Raw genomic sequence first — 16,451 nt, 5'->3', positions numbered from 1 at the left:
AAAAAAAAAAGAAAAAAAAAGAAAAAAGAAAGAAAGAAATAGTATAAACAATTCAACAGGATCTCGGACTTTTTACTAAAAGAGTAACAGCTCAGCGTTTAATTGTGAGATGTAAGTCAACAAGGAGAATAAAAATGATGTTGATCCAATCGAGCAGCAAGATGATCTCCAAAAGAACCTTGTGAGCGATCCATCTATCCTGCAGTCTCTGGCTGATCCTGTTCGTTTAGAGCCATTGTTCAAGCAAGAGCTATATAATATGTGGAACTCTCAAAAAGCGATAATCAATGCCAATGGCGGACTGCAGCAGCTAATGCGGTGACAATCTTGGTACGAGCAGGAGAATCATTTATCGAAGCTGATTTGCGAGGTATTTAGATCCCAGGCGCAGATCTGAGTAACGATATATTCGAAGGCGTTCAGTTACAAGGAGCAGATCTGAGGAAAGTAAACCTCCAAAATTGTTGGCTTCGTGAAGCGAACTTGGATGGTGCAAAGATGGTAGATATACAGCTTGGTGAATGGCCAATTCTTCAAGAAAGCTCACCACTTATATGGGGTACAAATTCCCCTGATGGGAAGACTCTCGCAGCGCTTAATAAGGATGGTTCGATCGTTGTGTATAACACTTTTTCATGGGAGAGGCTTTATATATACACTGGATGGTGGCGCAGAGTAGGATGAGGGACATGGTGTATCTATGTTTAGCTACTCGCCGGATAGTCGCCAGATTGCCTAATGGAGCGCTGGTTATTCTATCCTTGTATGGGATGCGACATCAGGGGTACTGGTCCCTAGATTGGAGAGGCACTTTGAAATGATTTGTTGTGTGGCTTACTCTCCCAAATCGCCTCAGCTAGTGGCGACGGCACAGTACGTGTGTGGAATACAAAAACTGGGATGCTCGAATATACATTTGAGAGATCTTTAACGTGAAATATTCACTTGATGGACGATACATTGCATCAGCTAGCAACGACAAGACTGTACGACTGTGGGATGCCACCATAGGAAGAGGAATAGGTCAGATTCTCCATACATTGCAGAATATGAACAGAGTAACCGATATCAAATACTCTCGTAGCGGACAGTTGCTCACTACTCTTGATAGTGATGATATGCATTTCATAAAGGATGATATTGGAGAAGGATTCTGCACACGTTCAGCATCCTTATTAGGCGACTCATTGCTTGCTTTTATTTATTCAACAGAGGAGCTGTATCTATGGGATGCAGAAACAGGACAAATCCATCAAAAGATATCGACTCTTGATCTTGAGGATGAGGCAACATTCGTGATGTGTTCACCATGTGGTCAGCAGATTGTAATCGGAAGCTATGATGGATCGATGTGTGTTACACATATAGGGGTAGAAAAGGAGATACATCGCGTAGTGCTAAACGGACATGGTTATGTCTACACTGTAGTCTATTCGCCGGGTGGCCAGTATATTGCCTCAGCTAACGCTGACAAAACCGTGCGCTTGTGGAACCCACGCTCTGGCAAATGTTTAGCTATTTTACCCCACAAGTCATCGGATTGAATAAGATTAACAGGAGATTGCTAGAGCAGCGTGGAGCTGTGGGCGAGTGAGGGCGATCATCATCCGTGAGAACCAAGGACCGAACAAACTTAGACTTCTCTAGTTTTGCAAGCTGAAACGTCTGTAGGATTAGTTTCATTCTTTTATAAGAGGAAAAGCATGTAAAATCAACGTACGTTATATTCCCATCTCTTTTTTTAGTCCCTACTTTATGTAAAATGTAAATTAACCAAAAAATAAAAACAAAAGGTAAGAGTGATTAGTTTCAATGGTCAATGATCCATGTCTTGTACAAAGGAGATTATAAAATAAGAAACCATGGAAATATATTTAGATGTTGGAGGCTGTGTAAACTTGAGTGGACTGGCGCTTGACCAGCTGTCATTCAACAGCAGTTTTCCACGTAAGCGCCATTTTCAAGACAGGCTGGTTCGTTATAATCCTCTTGAAGATGCTGGGTAACAAAGGAAGAATGAAAGAGCAGAGAATTAAAAAAAAAAAAAAAAAAAAAAAAAACTGTAAAGCATGATTGAGAACTTTACAGGGGTCATGCTTTAGTTCCAAGCACAACGAGAACATGTAATATTGAGTGATATTTCAAGCCTATGGAAAGGAAAACGCTGGTTCTCCATTCATCTATCCGGTCGATTAAGGCCTGACACATGATTTGTTGCTTGATTCCGAGGACTTGAGACGTGATGACCAACAATGACAACAGAGATATAGAAATGTATGAAGGATATTTACCCCATACCTATTGCAGATAGAAGCATTTTTAACTGCATGCAAGCCCTGTCTATAAACTTTTAACAACACTGGGTTACTGACAGTCCACTGATAATCCTTTCACTAATAGTCCATATTCCTTTCAACCGTATGCTCATGTACGATGTTCTCCTGTGGAGAGAATCCGAAGACTCGGATGTTCATTTTCATTCTATTGTCTGTGCCTGCTGTCTGTGTGTTTGTTGTGGTTGTTGTATTGATTGTGTCCCTTAATGCTAAATTTGAAAAAAAGAGAGATGCGATGCTGCCACGCCACGCGATGTAGGCATGACACAAAAACTTGTGCCTTTTATGACCCTGCATGTCTTTCTTTCGCTCTTTTTCTATAGCCTCTCAAAAGCCAATTCCACTCCTTTACAACTTTTATAGACCTCTTTCTTTCTTTCTTTCCTTCTTTCTTTCTCTCTTTCTTCTTTCCAGTGCTATTCACCTATTACCGCTACCACACACCACACCTTTATTCTACACTTGAAATTCATTTTTTTTTTTTTTTTTTTTTTTTTTTTCCCACATTTCCTTATTGAGCTACAAATGCCGCCACCAGACAATCTCAATGGTGCATTGGCATCTGTCAAGTACCATGTCCAACAATGGATCAACCTTGTCCTTTACAATTCCATTTACCAAAACGTCATTTTTCTTTTCCTCTACCGTCTCTTCAAGTTTCTATACGGTCTTTTGACCCGATCAACAGAACTATCACGGATTTGTGGAGCCAATGACTGGAAGACACCTTTGGACCCCTTGTGGGATCATGAAGGCAATGTAATGTCTAACTTGGTGAATGAAAAACATTTAGGGACAATTGCATTCACCAACATTGCTGGTCCGAATGCATTTCCAGCTCATATGCATTTGCGTGCTGCTGTACGTGCTACAGGAACAACCACTGCACCAACCAGGACCTCAACAGATTCTGACAGGTCTTCGTCTTCACATTCCTCGCATGATTCTGGGTCGGATAATCATAGTCCTGACCGACAAACAGCTGCAAGAGTCTCTTCATCGTCGCTCTCAACAACAGTGACAACCACTTCTGATGGAGCTACACTGCTTGGAGAAGGTGATACGACAACTTGTAACGCTTCTGGTGTTACAGGAACTAGTGAGTTAAAACATCGTAAGAAACGAAGTGTGTCCTCAACCAGTAGCCGGTCTAGCAGTAGCAATGGCAATATCAATGGCAATGGCAATATTTATAACGGTAACAGTAATTGCACTATGATGGATCTACGGCAGTCGCGATCTGCAGCTGGAATGATTTACAGGATTGGTAAGTAGGACCAAACTAATTGCTCTGATGTCATATGCAATTATTGCTGCGAAACATTTAGAAAAAAATCCATGGGGAGAGAAAAAGATGAGATGCGCGCATGCTGACATGAATAATTGTTTTTTTTCTTCTTAATTCTTCTTTGTGCTTCTGTGTTTCTTTGTAGATCGATGCATTTTGTTCTCAAAACAACTTACTGTAAGGCGATGGACATGCATCATTGTATTATCCAATGAACGGGAAGAAACCCTTTTTGTATTTTTATTGACTCTTATTCACGCTAATTTCTATTATACTTCCATATCGTCATGGGGGGAGCAGTTGGAGAGGAGAGAGCTAGAGCAAGAAAACAGCGACGCGGCCCAGATCACGCAGCTGATCCTACGCAAGAAACACTTCCCTGACAGTGGATCGCCTCACACGTAAGCTTGATAATTATGATGTTGCATTTCGGCTCTTTTTTTTTTTTTTTTTTTTTTTTTTTTATAGTTTAATGTATATTTAAACTATGTAAACTCGTGTCTCGGCGCATAAAAAAAAGAAGAAAAAAACGGAAAGCAATGGATGGAATATGATACAACAGAAAAAGTCAGGACAAAGATGGAGCAGGACAAAATAGGGTCAGAACAGGACACACATTGTATGCATTGCAAAAGCATGATTCGAACCACGTTTGTGCTAGATCACTGGAAGATTAGATACCCCCTTTTGCCTTTCACCTCATACACAAAACAATTTTCCGAGCGTTTGGACCATTGAAAACAAAGTGTTAAATGCATACCCATTCAATCATTGATGAGCTAAACGAAACGGGATAGCAGCAGCCTAGTATGACACAGGAGATTTGGTCTGAGGCCAAAGGACAAAGACAAGGCTTTGGTCGGGATGTTCATGGATGTGGACGAGAGATAGCTCTTGGGTTACTGCCTTTGATCAGTCAGGGCACCAATGATAAAAGGGCTGCTTTTTGGTTTTGTTTTCCTCATCCCTGATGAAAAGAATTGCGTTGGTAGTACGAAACATCTTTGTGTTGCCTACGCCCTTTACCCCAACGGAAATTTATTAGGCTTACAAAAGCACAATATATTCTCACTGACATGTGCACGTACAAAATATATTCTGGTGTGTTACTCCCAGGCCTGACATACTCGTGTTTAATACAATGGGCTTTCAACATCTCTTCAACTCAATGCATAACATGGATGACATGGATGAACGACTGAAATCGAGGATAGATTAAGCAAAAAAAATCACCCGTTTAATATTTTTATATTCTTAATGATTTTAATGCTTACAGGTATTAACCCAATACATTTTCTTTTTCTTGCTTTCCCCTTAGTCTCGCAGCCAAGAAACTGCAATATGCGCTCGAAAAGATTGCATTGACGCATCAACTTGCAAGGGAGATCAATCAACGTGCACATACAAAATATGATTCAACCAATCCAGCTCATGAACGCAAGCTGATGCTGGTAATACATCTGCAACGACTTAATCAAAATTAATAACAGCATTAATGGATATATGATTTCTACCATTTGTGCAAAAGACACATGGATGTGAGGATGAGAACGTTTGTGAATCTAACCTTGCCCCCTGTTTTTTTTTTTTTTTTTTTTTACTTTCGAACACCAAATAGCTTTGGGAGCTTTTACGCCCTCAAGAGAAACTCGATGGACGATACACAAAGCAGTGGTCTGAGGTATGCGTATGAACGACTTCTGGAATAGTTTTTTATAATTTTTATTTTATTACCTTGATGTTGTCATGATACCATTGCTTACTTTCTACATACACAAATAGATCGGATTCCAGGGCAAAGATCCTGCAACAGATTTCAGGGGAATGGGTAAGAGCCATCGCAAAAAAAAAAAAAAAAAAAAAAAAAAAAAAGGAGAACCAAGGCTGATTGCCGATCAACAGACTTGGCAATCTTATGCAATACTGGGATCAGATTTTAACCTTCAGATTGTACTGCTCTGATCTTTTAGGCATGCTTGGACTGGACGATTTAGTTTATTATGCGAAGCACTACCCTATTTCTTCAAAACACGCATTAGAGTGCTCGCATGATAAGATCTCATGGTAATTAATGTTATGTATACTGAGTCTTCTATCTTTTTCAAATCCAAGAACTATTCAACTAATCTCATCTTCTCTTTATTTCTTTTATTGACATTTTGAAAAGGTATTCTTTTGCCATCGTTGGAATTAATATCACGGCTTTTGCTGTGCAAACACTAAGGACTAGACAGCTGCAGTACTATTTATTCTTGAATGGCACAGACCGTTCTGTCTACCATGAACTTTACTGTAAGAAGTGAATGCAAGATGATAACGAGATGATGTGTGCGTAAGTACTCGCACGAATTTACTAACTTTTTTTTTTTTCTTATTTCTCAGGCTATTTATTCCATCGATTCAACGGGTATTGGACAAGTCTTGATCCCAAACCATCTGTGATGGACTTTGAACGGGTATTTACGGACTTCAAGATCATGATGGAGCGACAGTTGGCAAGACGCAAGTTGATGATGTTGAGATTTGATACTAAGGAGAGCCTAGGCTCTGGTGGATTCCCCATTGTATCTAATAATAAGCAGCAAAACGGTGAAGCAATCGAACTCGAAAACAAGAAATTACAGTGATATATAAATTAGAAATTAGAGATGAGCATATCAGGCTTTAAAAAAAAAAAAAAAAAAGGTCTTTGCAAACAACTAGATACTACAAAGCATTTGTTAATAAAGTTGTGCCGCTTTCTTTTTTTTTTTTTTTTACCAGCAACATCAAAAATAAAGCCATAGCTAGAAACATCCATAGCTACTTTAAAGAGTTTTTTTTTTTTTTTTTTTTTTTTAAAAAAAATAAAATAAAAAAAATAAAAAATAAAAAAAAGCAAATACAAGGCTATATAGGGGACATGAGGAGACGCGGAGGAGGTGTTTATTTATTTATTTTTAAAAATATGTCTCCGGCCTCATCGAACACAGTATAGGGAAGGCCATTCGGAAGTAAGCAATAATAAAACAATTTGACAACATTTACAAGGATGGGTTCAATTTGCAGGGTTCCGTGAATTTCACCAGTGAACTAGTAGTGGTCTGGTAAACCCTGATTCAAAATAAAAATAAAAAATTGGAGTAGTTTTATGGGTGGTTTTTAAACCAAGCGATATTCCTTGAACCGAAAAATAGGTCAGCCCATATTCAGCCTCTCTAATAGTACCAAGGCCCCTTGGTTATCGATCAAGGCATCCTCATTTATAAAGGGTCAAAGCCGCGTTAGTCTTGAGCGCCTCTGATAATACCAGGCTTCCAACTCCAATGGGGCTCCCCCCTATGTCCAAAGTGGTCAAAGTAGTATTAATCTTGAGTGCCTCTGACAATACCACAACTCCTTTTTTCCCAATTGAATTACGCTGCATATGCAAAGTCGTCAAGGCTGTGTTCACCTTGAGTGCCTCTGATAGTGACACAGCTCCTTCATCTCCTATTGAGTTATCCCATATGCCCAAAGTGGTTAAAGCAGTGTTAAGCTTGAGTGCCTCTGACAGTGCAACGGCTCCTTCATTCCCAATTGAGTTACCCCATAAGCCCAAAGTGGTCAAAGTTGAGTTAACCTTGAGAGCCTCTGATAACGCCACAACTCCTTCATCCTCAATCGAACTATTCCCCAATTCTAAAGTGGTCAAAGCTGTATTAACCATGAGCACCTTTGACAGGGCCGCAGCTCCTTCCTTCCCAATAGAGTTGCGGAACAAGTCCAAATTAATCAAAGTCATGTTAATCTTGAGTGCCTCTGACAGTGCTATGGCTCCTTCCTTCCGAATTGAGTTGTCACTCAGATCTAAAATGGCCAAAGCAGTGTTAATCTTGAGTGCCTCTGATAGTGCCACAGCTCCCTCATCCCCAATTGAGTTTCCTCCCAAGTTCAAAGTGGCTAAAACAGTGTTAACCTTGAGCGACTCTGATAGTGCCACAGCTCCTTCAACCCCCATTGAACTCCCCTTCAAGTCCAAAATAGTCAAAGCTGTGCTAGCCTTGAGTGAATTTACAATTAATTGTAGTCCATTGGCATCAACCCGTTGAGCGTTCATCTCAAAGGATAACTTGTGAAGGTGTGATGATTCTCTATGTCGTAAACCGGAGAGTTTTATGAGGCCCAGAGATAGAGCAATATGAATCGTTCTCATGTTGCTGAGTTCTATGATGCGAACGAGTATCTCATATCGCTTGAATATTGAAGTTGGCTCTGTGGCGACGTATTCTTGAGATCGTCCAAGTCTAAGTCGAAGGATTGATACATTTGATGCTTTTAGGGCATTCTCAAATACTTCAAGATCGGTCACCGTCCAATCCCAGCCGAATGTGATATCCAACTCGTAAACAGGCCGTAGCCCATTGAAGAATTCCTTAGCTCGGTCTCTGGATTTCAATGCGATAATCACTCTACCAATCTTAGAGTCGAGTTCGCCACCATTCTTATTCACCGCATCTCTAAGCATCCATTGCCCATTCCTAAAAATGTGGTTTTTACAAACCCATTTTAAATCAACTGTTTCGGTTGTGGTCCTGTGCATAATGGCAGGATTACTATCATCATTGATTCGAAGGAATGAGTTTAGCTCTTGAAGTTCAGATCCTTTGAGTCCTTCATAGCCATCGATTTTGCTGATGTTGCTCAAGGCCAGGTGTGTTCTAGAGAGCGTTTCCATATACTCGATTGAACAATCGATACCAGCAGACGAAGATTGTCTCAACTTGAGCCACTGTAGGAGAATGAATATGTGCTCTCCATACTTTTGAAAGAACCTCGTGCTGTTGCGGATTTCATATCCCTCATATCCGATATGGATTGGGCTCTCCGTTGTACCTTCGCACAGGAAATGAAGGCGGACCTTGTTCTTCAACACATTGATTGGGTCCCATCTAGTGCAGTCGGCAGGCAGAATTATAAAGAGTTGGGGAATTGGACAATCGTAAAGCTCGAACCTCTGGGCAAGGATAGCATGAGCATGATTTTGAATGAGAGAAAGCCTGTCGCGGTCTTGACGTTGCATTCTCTCACCCCTCTCCTTGGCTTCCAATTGCGGTTCAAGTACCCTGTCTTGCAGATTATGTACCTTTTCTTGCAGCTGGAGCATCTTGTCTCGCAGCTTAAGCATCTCAATATCCTTCTCTTTAGCTTCCAGTATTAGATTATTCACCTTGTCATCCTTCTCTTTGATTTCTGACAGTAGATGGCTCATCTTGTCGTCCTTCTCTCTGATTTCCGCCATCAGATTATTCATTTTGTCATCCTTCTCTTTGGCTCCCAATAGCAGCTCTGCCACCTTTTCAAGGTTAGAGTTGGTCTCCTCGATTTGCGCATTGTCGCGAGTAGTAAGCAAAGAGTTGAAAGACTGAATCGAATTTGATAATGGCAAAAGAGGCTCTTGAGCGGCTAGGTTTGCGGAGCTTCTCAATGTAGGTAAACGGATGACAGCGTTGCTGTTGCTGTTGCTGGGCCGCGACACTTCTGTAACGACATCCAGGATCTTGTATGGATAGAATGCAATGCGTAGAGGCTCGATTCTAATATGATATATACAAAATACGTCCAAATTAAATTCTTTTCTGGAGATAGCTATAATTGATAAGGCGCGCGCGTCTTAATCAAGAAATGTATACCTGTTGCCATTAGAGTCGATAAGAAACGGAATAGGAAGGTCATCCAACTTGAATCGTTGTGCATCTGGAAACACGTCTTGAATGTCTTGCAAACTCACATAGCAAGATGAGCTGGCATTGCTTGCAAAAGTGGAAGCAATTCTGACACAGACTTTCTCAATGATGCCGTTCTTTCGGAATTGTTGGTACTGATGCTCCGTCATCTCGGTAAGAACTCGGTGGATGAAGACAGGATGAGAAGGCTTTCCTCATTTCCTTGATGCATTGACCTCCTTTTTTTTTTTTTTTTTTTTTTTTTTTTCTTTATTGTCACGCTGCGGTAATGGAAGGCTCTAAGAGACGAGGTTTATATTGCATACATCAAGTCCCCAAGGACGACCCTTTATTTGTCTTCGAATTCCTGGTCCGCTCGGCGACCACCTAATTCCTCGATATAATATAAATATTATAATAGCAGTATTTACCAGTGCTGTCCCACACTATCCCCCAACCATCACTGTCGAAGACAGCATCTTTGAATTGACTGGATGTGACTTCAGTCGCTTCTTTGCTTGCCATTATTACAATCCCCTTATTGAACCTGACAGGGACTATCAAGCCCTTCTTTTCTTTACAAAGATCTTGTTTTTGGCTGCTGTAAGTGGGGTATACCACGATCTTTTGACCCATGCACGGCGCTATAGATCTTGTTCTTTTTCAACCACTTCCAATTGATCTACAATCGTTTTTTCATCAAGCGATCGCGCACAATACTTCCGGGTAGTTAAGGTTATGGCGTAGATAACAGGTTTGAATTTGGGTAACGCTGTTACAGAGATGGAAGTTCGAAACTTGCTTCTAGTACCGCGACAAATCCCTTGATCTGTTACAAGTCGAAATTAGTTCAAATTTTCATAGGCAGAAGAATGGTATTGCTTGAGCAAATGAAAACAATGACCCCCTTTCACTTACAAATTTGTGAAGGGAGAGTCGATCTCCCCCAATCATTGTTTTCTCGAGCGCTTCACAGAGCTAACGCGAAAACCCCTCGCAGTCCTCGCTGCTGCTGTGATGGGTTCAAACTTCTTGGATCGCATTTGAGATGCCATATGCGCAAGGTACTTTCCACCAATATTTCGGAACCAGATTCCAGATGGCAAAGTGTGCTGGCAAAATATCTATGAATGTCAACAGCGCCATATCCTAGCGATGCGAGCCTGCAATCGATTTTTTTTTTTTTTAAAAAAAACATTTTTTAGACCAGTATGGAGACTGACTCGGCAAGATACCTTTAGCAAAAAAGAAATTACGAAGGAGGTAGGAAACAATAGATATGGGTATTTGTTTATCTTTAGTCTAGGTTAAAGAGGGTGAAAGTTGGGAAATGTACAGAGGAGTGGAGGCTATTTAAAGATGAATGTAGGGCCATCGTGATGATAAAGCTTGATGCATGGGTATTACTGATTTTTTTTTACTGATTGTTCCCTGAGAACTATCAGGTGAAAGGATATATGGATAAGAGATCATCGTATCAACCATGGCCCATAGGAGGGTGAGGTCGTTGACGCGAAACTCTGTGGTATTTACCATTTCCTTTGCCAGATATGCTCGTGCTTTTGGGAGACCATCACTAAAAAATGTAAGATAATGGAAAAGCCTTGGTTAACTCGAGGGGCCATGAAGTGTAAACGACACCTTCCTATCTGATTACCTTAAGGCCAAACGGCAAACTATGCCCCAGTGTAAAGGGGAGACCTGCTGGAAAACTGGAAGGTATTTTACGACTATGGCTCTTATCATTGAATCTTCTAAGTGGATGGAACCTCTGTTTGAATGCGGCTTGCTTTTCAGCCTCTGGGAATAATAATGTAAACTGAGTGCCTTTGGAGAGATCCGTTAAGTCTAGTATCGAGTTAAGCCCAAGGCTCAACTTGTGCCTTTTTTTGACATCAGCTTTTTAACATCAGGGACAAGATTTACAGCCTAGCGGTGTTAGAATCTCCTGGTAGGCGAATGCCATCGCAATTAAAATTGTTTGCAGTTGTGTGGCAGAATCGGATTGAATTTTTCTTTTTAGCCACCTGGAAAAAAGCAATCAATTTCTTGAGTAAAAATCCTGTTCTTTTCAAAGGCCCCATAGTCGAGATTATTCAGACAAATTATCACAGCCACATCTAGGGCATATCTATGGCACCCGACTCTTGAAGTTATATTGCCTTGACCACTTGCCAAACTATTTATCTCTTGGTTCGGGTTGCAAACCACAGCTGTCTCAACAACAGGGATGAGGGCGGTTGGTTGGTTGAAAGATTCGGACACCCCGTTTCTTATTAGAGATGGGGTTGTTCGAGATCACTGCTTTCAATTGACTGATTTCTGTCGCGTTTCGTGATCACTTGGGAGTAGCTTGGCCCAAGTCACTCATCGAATTAAAATGGTATACTATAGTGTTAAAAGGAAATATGCTTTCAACAACACTGGTATACGAGAATTGCCTTGCAAGGAGAGGAAGAGCCGATATCGAAGAATCAAAAAGCAACGCCAGTATGGGCCCTTGGTTACTGCAAGCCAGCTCTTTATTTAATCGGACTCTTTCTCTAAAATACTCCTACGCTATTTCTTTGACCAAGTCCATCAAGTAATAAGAAAAAAAAAAAAAAAAAAAAAAAAAAAAAAGATTCAAAACCGCTCAGTCCATACTCAACCTCTTTAACAATACCAAGGTTCCTTGGTTATCGCTTGAGGCATCCTTATTTATAAAAGGCCAAAGCCGTGTTAGTCTCGAGTACATCCGATGATGTCGGACCTACATCCCCAATTGAGTTCCCCTCCATGCTTAAAGCAATTAAAGCGGTATTAGCTTTCAGTGCTTCTAATAATGCAATGGCTCCCTCTCTCCACATTAAATTGTAATTCAAGTTCAAAGTGGCCAAAGCAGTGTTAATCTTGAGTGCCTCTGAGAGTGCCACAGCTTCCTCATCTCCAATTGAGCTCTAGCCCAAATTCAAAGTGACCAACGCTGTGTTAACCTTGAGTGCCTCCGACAGCACCACAACTCCTTCTTTTAGAATTGAGTTACTCCCCAAGGTCAAAGTCGTCAAAGTAGTATTAATCTTAAGTGCCTCTGACAGAGCCACAGCTCCTTCACCCCAACTGAGTTGTAACCCAAGTTCAAAGTTGTTAAAGTTATGTTAGTTTTGAATGCCTCTGACACTGCTGAAGTTCCTCCCTCCCCAAGTGAGCTGCCACCCAAGTTTAACTTATCAAAGTCGTGTTAGTCTTGAGTGACTCAATAAGCAACAATTAAATTCTTTCCTGCACACAGCTGCAATTGATAAAGCGCGTGTCTTAATCAAGAATTTGTCCTGTTGCCATTAGAGTCTATAAGAAACGGAATAGGAAGGTTGTGCATCTGGAAACAACGTCTCGAATGTCTTGCAAGCTCACATAGCAAGATGAGCTGGCATTGTTTGCAAAAGTGGAAGCAACTCTGACGTAGACTTTTTCAATGATGCCGTTCTTTCAGAGTTGTTGGTACTGATGCTCCGTCATCTCGGTAAGAACTCGATGGAATGATGGGTTTTCTCATTTCTTTTTTGAGCAAGGAATGTCCTGACCCTTTTTTTCCGCTATGCGTGACAAGGGTGAGAAAATACAAATCTGCCACCTGCAGGTCACTTTGGTTGACAGGTTGTTGTATCTTTTGTACCTGATTAACTGATGATCCTTCCTCGGCTGTGAAATAGTTATTGAGGTGGTTGAAATCGTCATAAATAGAACGAAAATGTTTTGCCGGCCGATCGGACGTCTCGAAGATGGAGGTGCAGTCAGCTGTCGGACTTGTGGCAGAGAGATGTAGTAATAAAGACATGAGAATCCAGGGCAGGACAGGGATTCCAGTACAATTACACGTTCATGCATTAAAAAATCCCCCGCGTGTCGTTTTGATTTTTTTTTTACGATTATATACAAATACAAATATATTTATTAAAGGATCAAACTGTTCCTCGTTGGGCTTGTACTCTTCATTCTGATGTGGTCTTTTATTTATATTTTTGTAATAATAGTCCACTGAATTCGCGTGTAAACTTTCACAATGCTATAGAAAGGGTATGGCTTTATTGGAATAATGAAGAACGAGAGGTATAGGTGGAGATGAAGTAACAGTATGTCAGCTTAGCCACTCATTACAATCAAAAGGGCATCGATTGTGGATGCAACGCCTAGTTCACCTTTATTGGTTTAGTCCGCATGCAGTATCTTGTCAAAAAGCAAAGCCCATTGAGAGAGGCAAGGTGGGAACGGAATGTAAACGGACTACATATTGGATTTGTATGGTATGGGCTCACAATACCCTCAAATGATGGATTGTTGGCGCATTGCCTCTGCCGGGTAAACTTGAAGAGTGAAATGAAAGTTGAGAGACCGATGTAGTTATGGCCCTGAGCAATTAAAATGTCGTGTGAGATCTAAAAAAAAAAAAAAAAAAAAAAAAAAGCTGGGTCCTACTCCATTATCCTCATCAAAAATAAAAAGTTTTTACTTTTGTGTTTATGATCCTCAGACAGAACTAAGAATCGAACATTGCAATGTCAAAAGAGGCTGTAAGTGGATGATAGCGGAAAACTAGTCTCTACTTTTTTTAAAAACACTTTTACTGAAAGAGAACAGGATGTGCGTGAACATGGTATGAGGAATCAACTGTGCTTCCGTTGTCATCATCATCGGCATCCATGAGCTATTGTTACCGAATTATCTGGTCAGACATTGTATTAGAGATATACGTACTGATACAGAGATGGGATGAAGATGTCTTGCAGATAAAGAAAAAAATATTTTTGGTATCCTTTCCCGGAATGGGTTAAACTTGCCCAGCTGGACAGCAAAATGCTCTTTTATTCATGTCATCGTGCTGGAAAAATAATTAAAAATAAATGAACGCCCACACTAAAACAATAAACAAATTTTTTTTTGCTCCGACTCACCGACTCTTCGTTTATCAAAACAGTAGTTTCTGAGGTCTTCTTACTGTGAATGTATAGCATATATACTTGCCCTTGAGAATAGCTGGTATGGATGAGTAATATGGGATCAGTTCGTTTCCCTTCAATGTTTCGTTCCAGGAGAAGGGGGACGATGGGCTGTGCAAGTTCCTGAATTAGATATTGAATATAAAACAATTTTCATGCTGTCAATGATAACCCATCCTCTGCTTCGCGTGGCATGTGTCACTATCCAAAGATGGGTAAATCCAACGAGATCAACGGACAACACTCCTTCACTCCTGAGCTAATTGACGCTATTTTTAAAACCGTACGCATTGTCTCTTTTGCTTTAATATAAACGAACATTTATCCCATCGACGATATAAAAAGGAAACATGATCTTTCCTTTTTTTTTTCTTTCTCATTCTGCTCTTCATCCTGCATCCTTTTATTATTCATAAATTGGCGTCCTCTCTTATTCTCTATATATCGTATTGACGCCAAAATAATCATCATCTACTCTTTACATAAAAATCCATTTATCCGGCACCTTTACATAAATTATCCATAATTCATATCTAATATACATCCATTACGACCATGGTCAAGTTCCTTAGTTCCTCTATCACGGTCCTGGTCATGACCATCGCTGCCACTCATGCTCAGACACAGACGGCGACGACTGCTTCTGCACCTGCACCTGCTACAACCACAGGTGCCACGATCAAATATCCAGCTGCCAACCAGATCCCCCCTGTAGACTCACCTGAAGTCCAAGCATGGCTCAAGGAGATCGACTTGAGTGGCGCACCCAAGATTCAGCTCCACAAGGGTTCTCCCCCATCTTGCCCTAACCCCCCCATCCCTGATGAGTATGCGACATCCTTTGCTCTTTTCACCAACAAAAAAAAAAAAAAAAAAAAAAAAAAAAACTTCACATTATCATACCATCATTATTTAACGACTTGACCAACAACTAATATTTTATACATCTATATATTCTATTTCATTTCTAGGTGTTACTGGACTTGCGATGGGTGCTCTGCTGACGACATTGTCTCTTGTCCTCGTGAGAACACCTGGGGCTTGACATTTGATGATGGTCCTTCCCCTGACACCCGAGAATTGTTGGATTACCTCAAGCAGCAACAACTTTCTGCGACGTTTTTCTTGATTGGCTCCAATGCGGCTCAGTACCCTGATATTGTTAAACGTGAGGTTGCGGAGGGTCATCATTTGGCCTCTCATACTTGGTCTCATCACGCTCTTACGACCTTGACCAATGAACAGATCGTGGCCGAGATGAAGTGGACTGAAAAGGCTGTGATGGATGCCACCGGTCTCAGACTTAAGTATATGCGTCCTCCCTATGGTGATATTAACAACCGCGTTCGTTTCGTACTCAAGAAACTGGGTTATATTCCTGTGGATTGGACTGGGGATGAATTTGATACAAATGATTGGCAGATGCCCGATACAATGACCGAATCTCAGGTCATCAAGACTTTTGAGACCTCATTGAATGACTATGCAAAGACCAACCGTTCAACTGGATTCTATTGTTTGGAACATGATTTGAACTCTCTGACGGTCGGTGTGGCTCAAAAGTTGATTCCTTTGGGACAAAAGTTGAATATCTCCATTGCTTCCGTTCCAGTCTGCCAGGGCGATGCCCAGCCTTACCAGGCTGGAAGCACGGCTCCCATGCCCTCCATCAGTGGGGTGACTCCTAACACTACTGTCACTGCAACCGTTTCTATTACCGAGTCGGGTGCTTCTGCTACTCCTTCCGTTACCAAGAGCGGATTGTCTAGTGGGGCTGTTGAGAACCGTGTCAGCTCAGGTGCTGTCTTGGCAATGGTTGGTGCTGTGGTTGCAGGGCTGGTCCTTGCATAAACAAAAGAATATAGTATACGAAGGGATGGTTTATATTGTAGAATATTTAAAATATGAATCTGACAAATGAATAAAAAAAACGCACTAAAAGATATATGTTTATTATCCGTCTATGTTCGTTGTTCTGAAGTTTTCTTTTCCCTGACGTTTCCTGGTATTGTGTTGCTCAAGATTGTATATATATACCTAACAATTCAAATGGAGTAGAGCAAGTGGCTTTATGTCCAATGTCCACCAAAATGTATTTATTGAAGAATAGAATATGAATGAATTAAATTATGGGTTCCAGTAAATTAAGGATAGAATGGACAATGAT

At 40.8% G+C, this 16,451-nt stretch overlaps 4 protein-coding genes across 4 annotated transcripts; 2 read left to right on the top strand and 2 right to left on the bottom strand.

The window, feature by feature from the left end:
* Nucleotides 1-4,705: 4,705 nt before the first annotated feature.
* On the top strand, nucleotides 4,706-6,371 carry BCR41DRAFT_124244 (ELMO/CED-12 family-domain-containing protein). Its single transcript, XM_022019465.1, has 6 exons — nucleotides 4,706-5,075; nucleotides 5,243-5,305; nucleotides 5,407-5,452; nucleotides 5,595-5,688; nucleotides 5,792-5,916; nucleotides 6,007-6,371. Exons 1-6 carry the CDS (start codon nucleotides 5,070-5,072, stop codon nucleotides 6,249-6,251), a joined length of 579 nt encoding a protein of 192 aa, XP_021885611.1. The 5' UTR covers nucleotides 4,706-5,069; the 3' UTR covers nucleotides 6,252-6,371.
* A 235-nt stretch (nucleotides 6,372-6,606) lies between these two features.
* BCR41DRAFT_346218 (hypothetical protein) lies at nucleotides 6,607-9,508 on the bottom strand. The gene is made up of 2 exons (XM_022022840.1): nucleotides 9,276-9,508; nucleotides 6,607-9,179 (listed from the first exon to the last, which is right to left on the bottom strand). The coding sequence occupies exons 1-2, from the start codon at nucleotides 9,476-9,478 to the stop codon at nucleotides 6,863-6,865; spliced, it is 2,520 nt and encodes an 839-aa protein (XP_021885610.1). The 5' UTR covers nucleotides 9,479-9,508; the 3' UTR covers nucleotides 6,607-6,862.
* Nucleotides 9,509-12,004: 2,496 nt separating this feature from the next.
* Nucleotides 12,005-13,125, bottom strand: BCR41DRAFT_418888 (hypothetical protein; the record flags this gene model as incomplete). The annotated part of the gene is made up of 2 exons (XM_022029683.1): nucleotides 12,005-12,247; nucleotides 12,964-13,125. The coding sequence occupies 2 exons, from the start codon at nucleotides 13,123-13,125 to the stop codon at nucleotides 12,005-12,007; spliced, it is 405 nt and encodes a 134-aa protein (XP_021885609.1).
* A 1,293-nt stretch (nucleotides 13,126-14,418) lies between these two features.
* Nucleotides 14,419-16,403, top strand: BCR41DRAFT_317623 (hypothetical protein). The gene is made up of 2 exons (XM_022021285.1): nucleotides 14,419-15,111; nucleotides 15,256-16,403. The coding sequence occupies exons 1-2, from the start codon at nucleotides 14,840-14,842 to the stop codon at nucleotides 16,133-16,135; spliced, it is 1,152 nt and encodes a 383-aa protein (XP_021885608.1). The 5' UTR covers nucleotides 14,419-14,839; the 3' UTR covers nucleotides 16,136-16,403.
* Nucleotides 16,404-16,451: the final 48 nt, after the last annotated feature.

The sequence above is a fragment of the Lobosporangium transversale genome, assembly GCF_002105155.1.
Source record: "Lobosporangium transversale strain NRRL 3116 chromosome Unknown BCR41scaffold_3, whole genome shotgun sequence".
Taxonomy (NCBI): Eukaryota; Fungi; Mortierellomycota; class Mortierellomycetes; order Mortierellales; family Mortierellaceae; genus Lobosporangium; species Lobosporangium transversale.
This window is presented reverse-complemented; position numbering and strand designations above follow the sequence as displayed.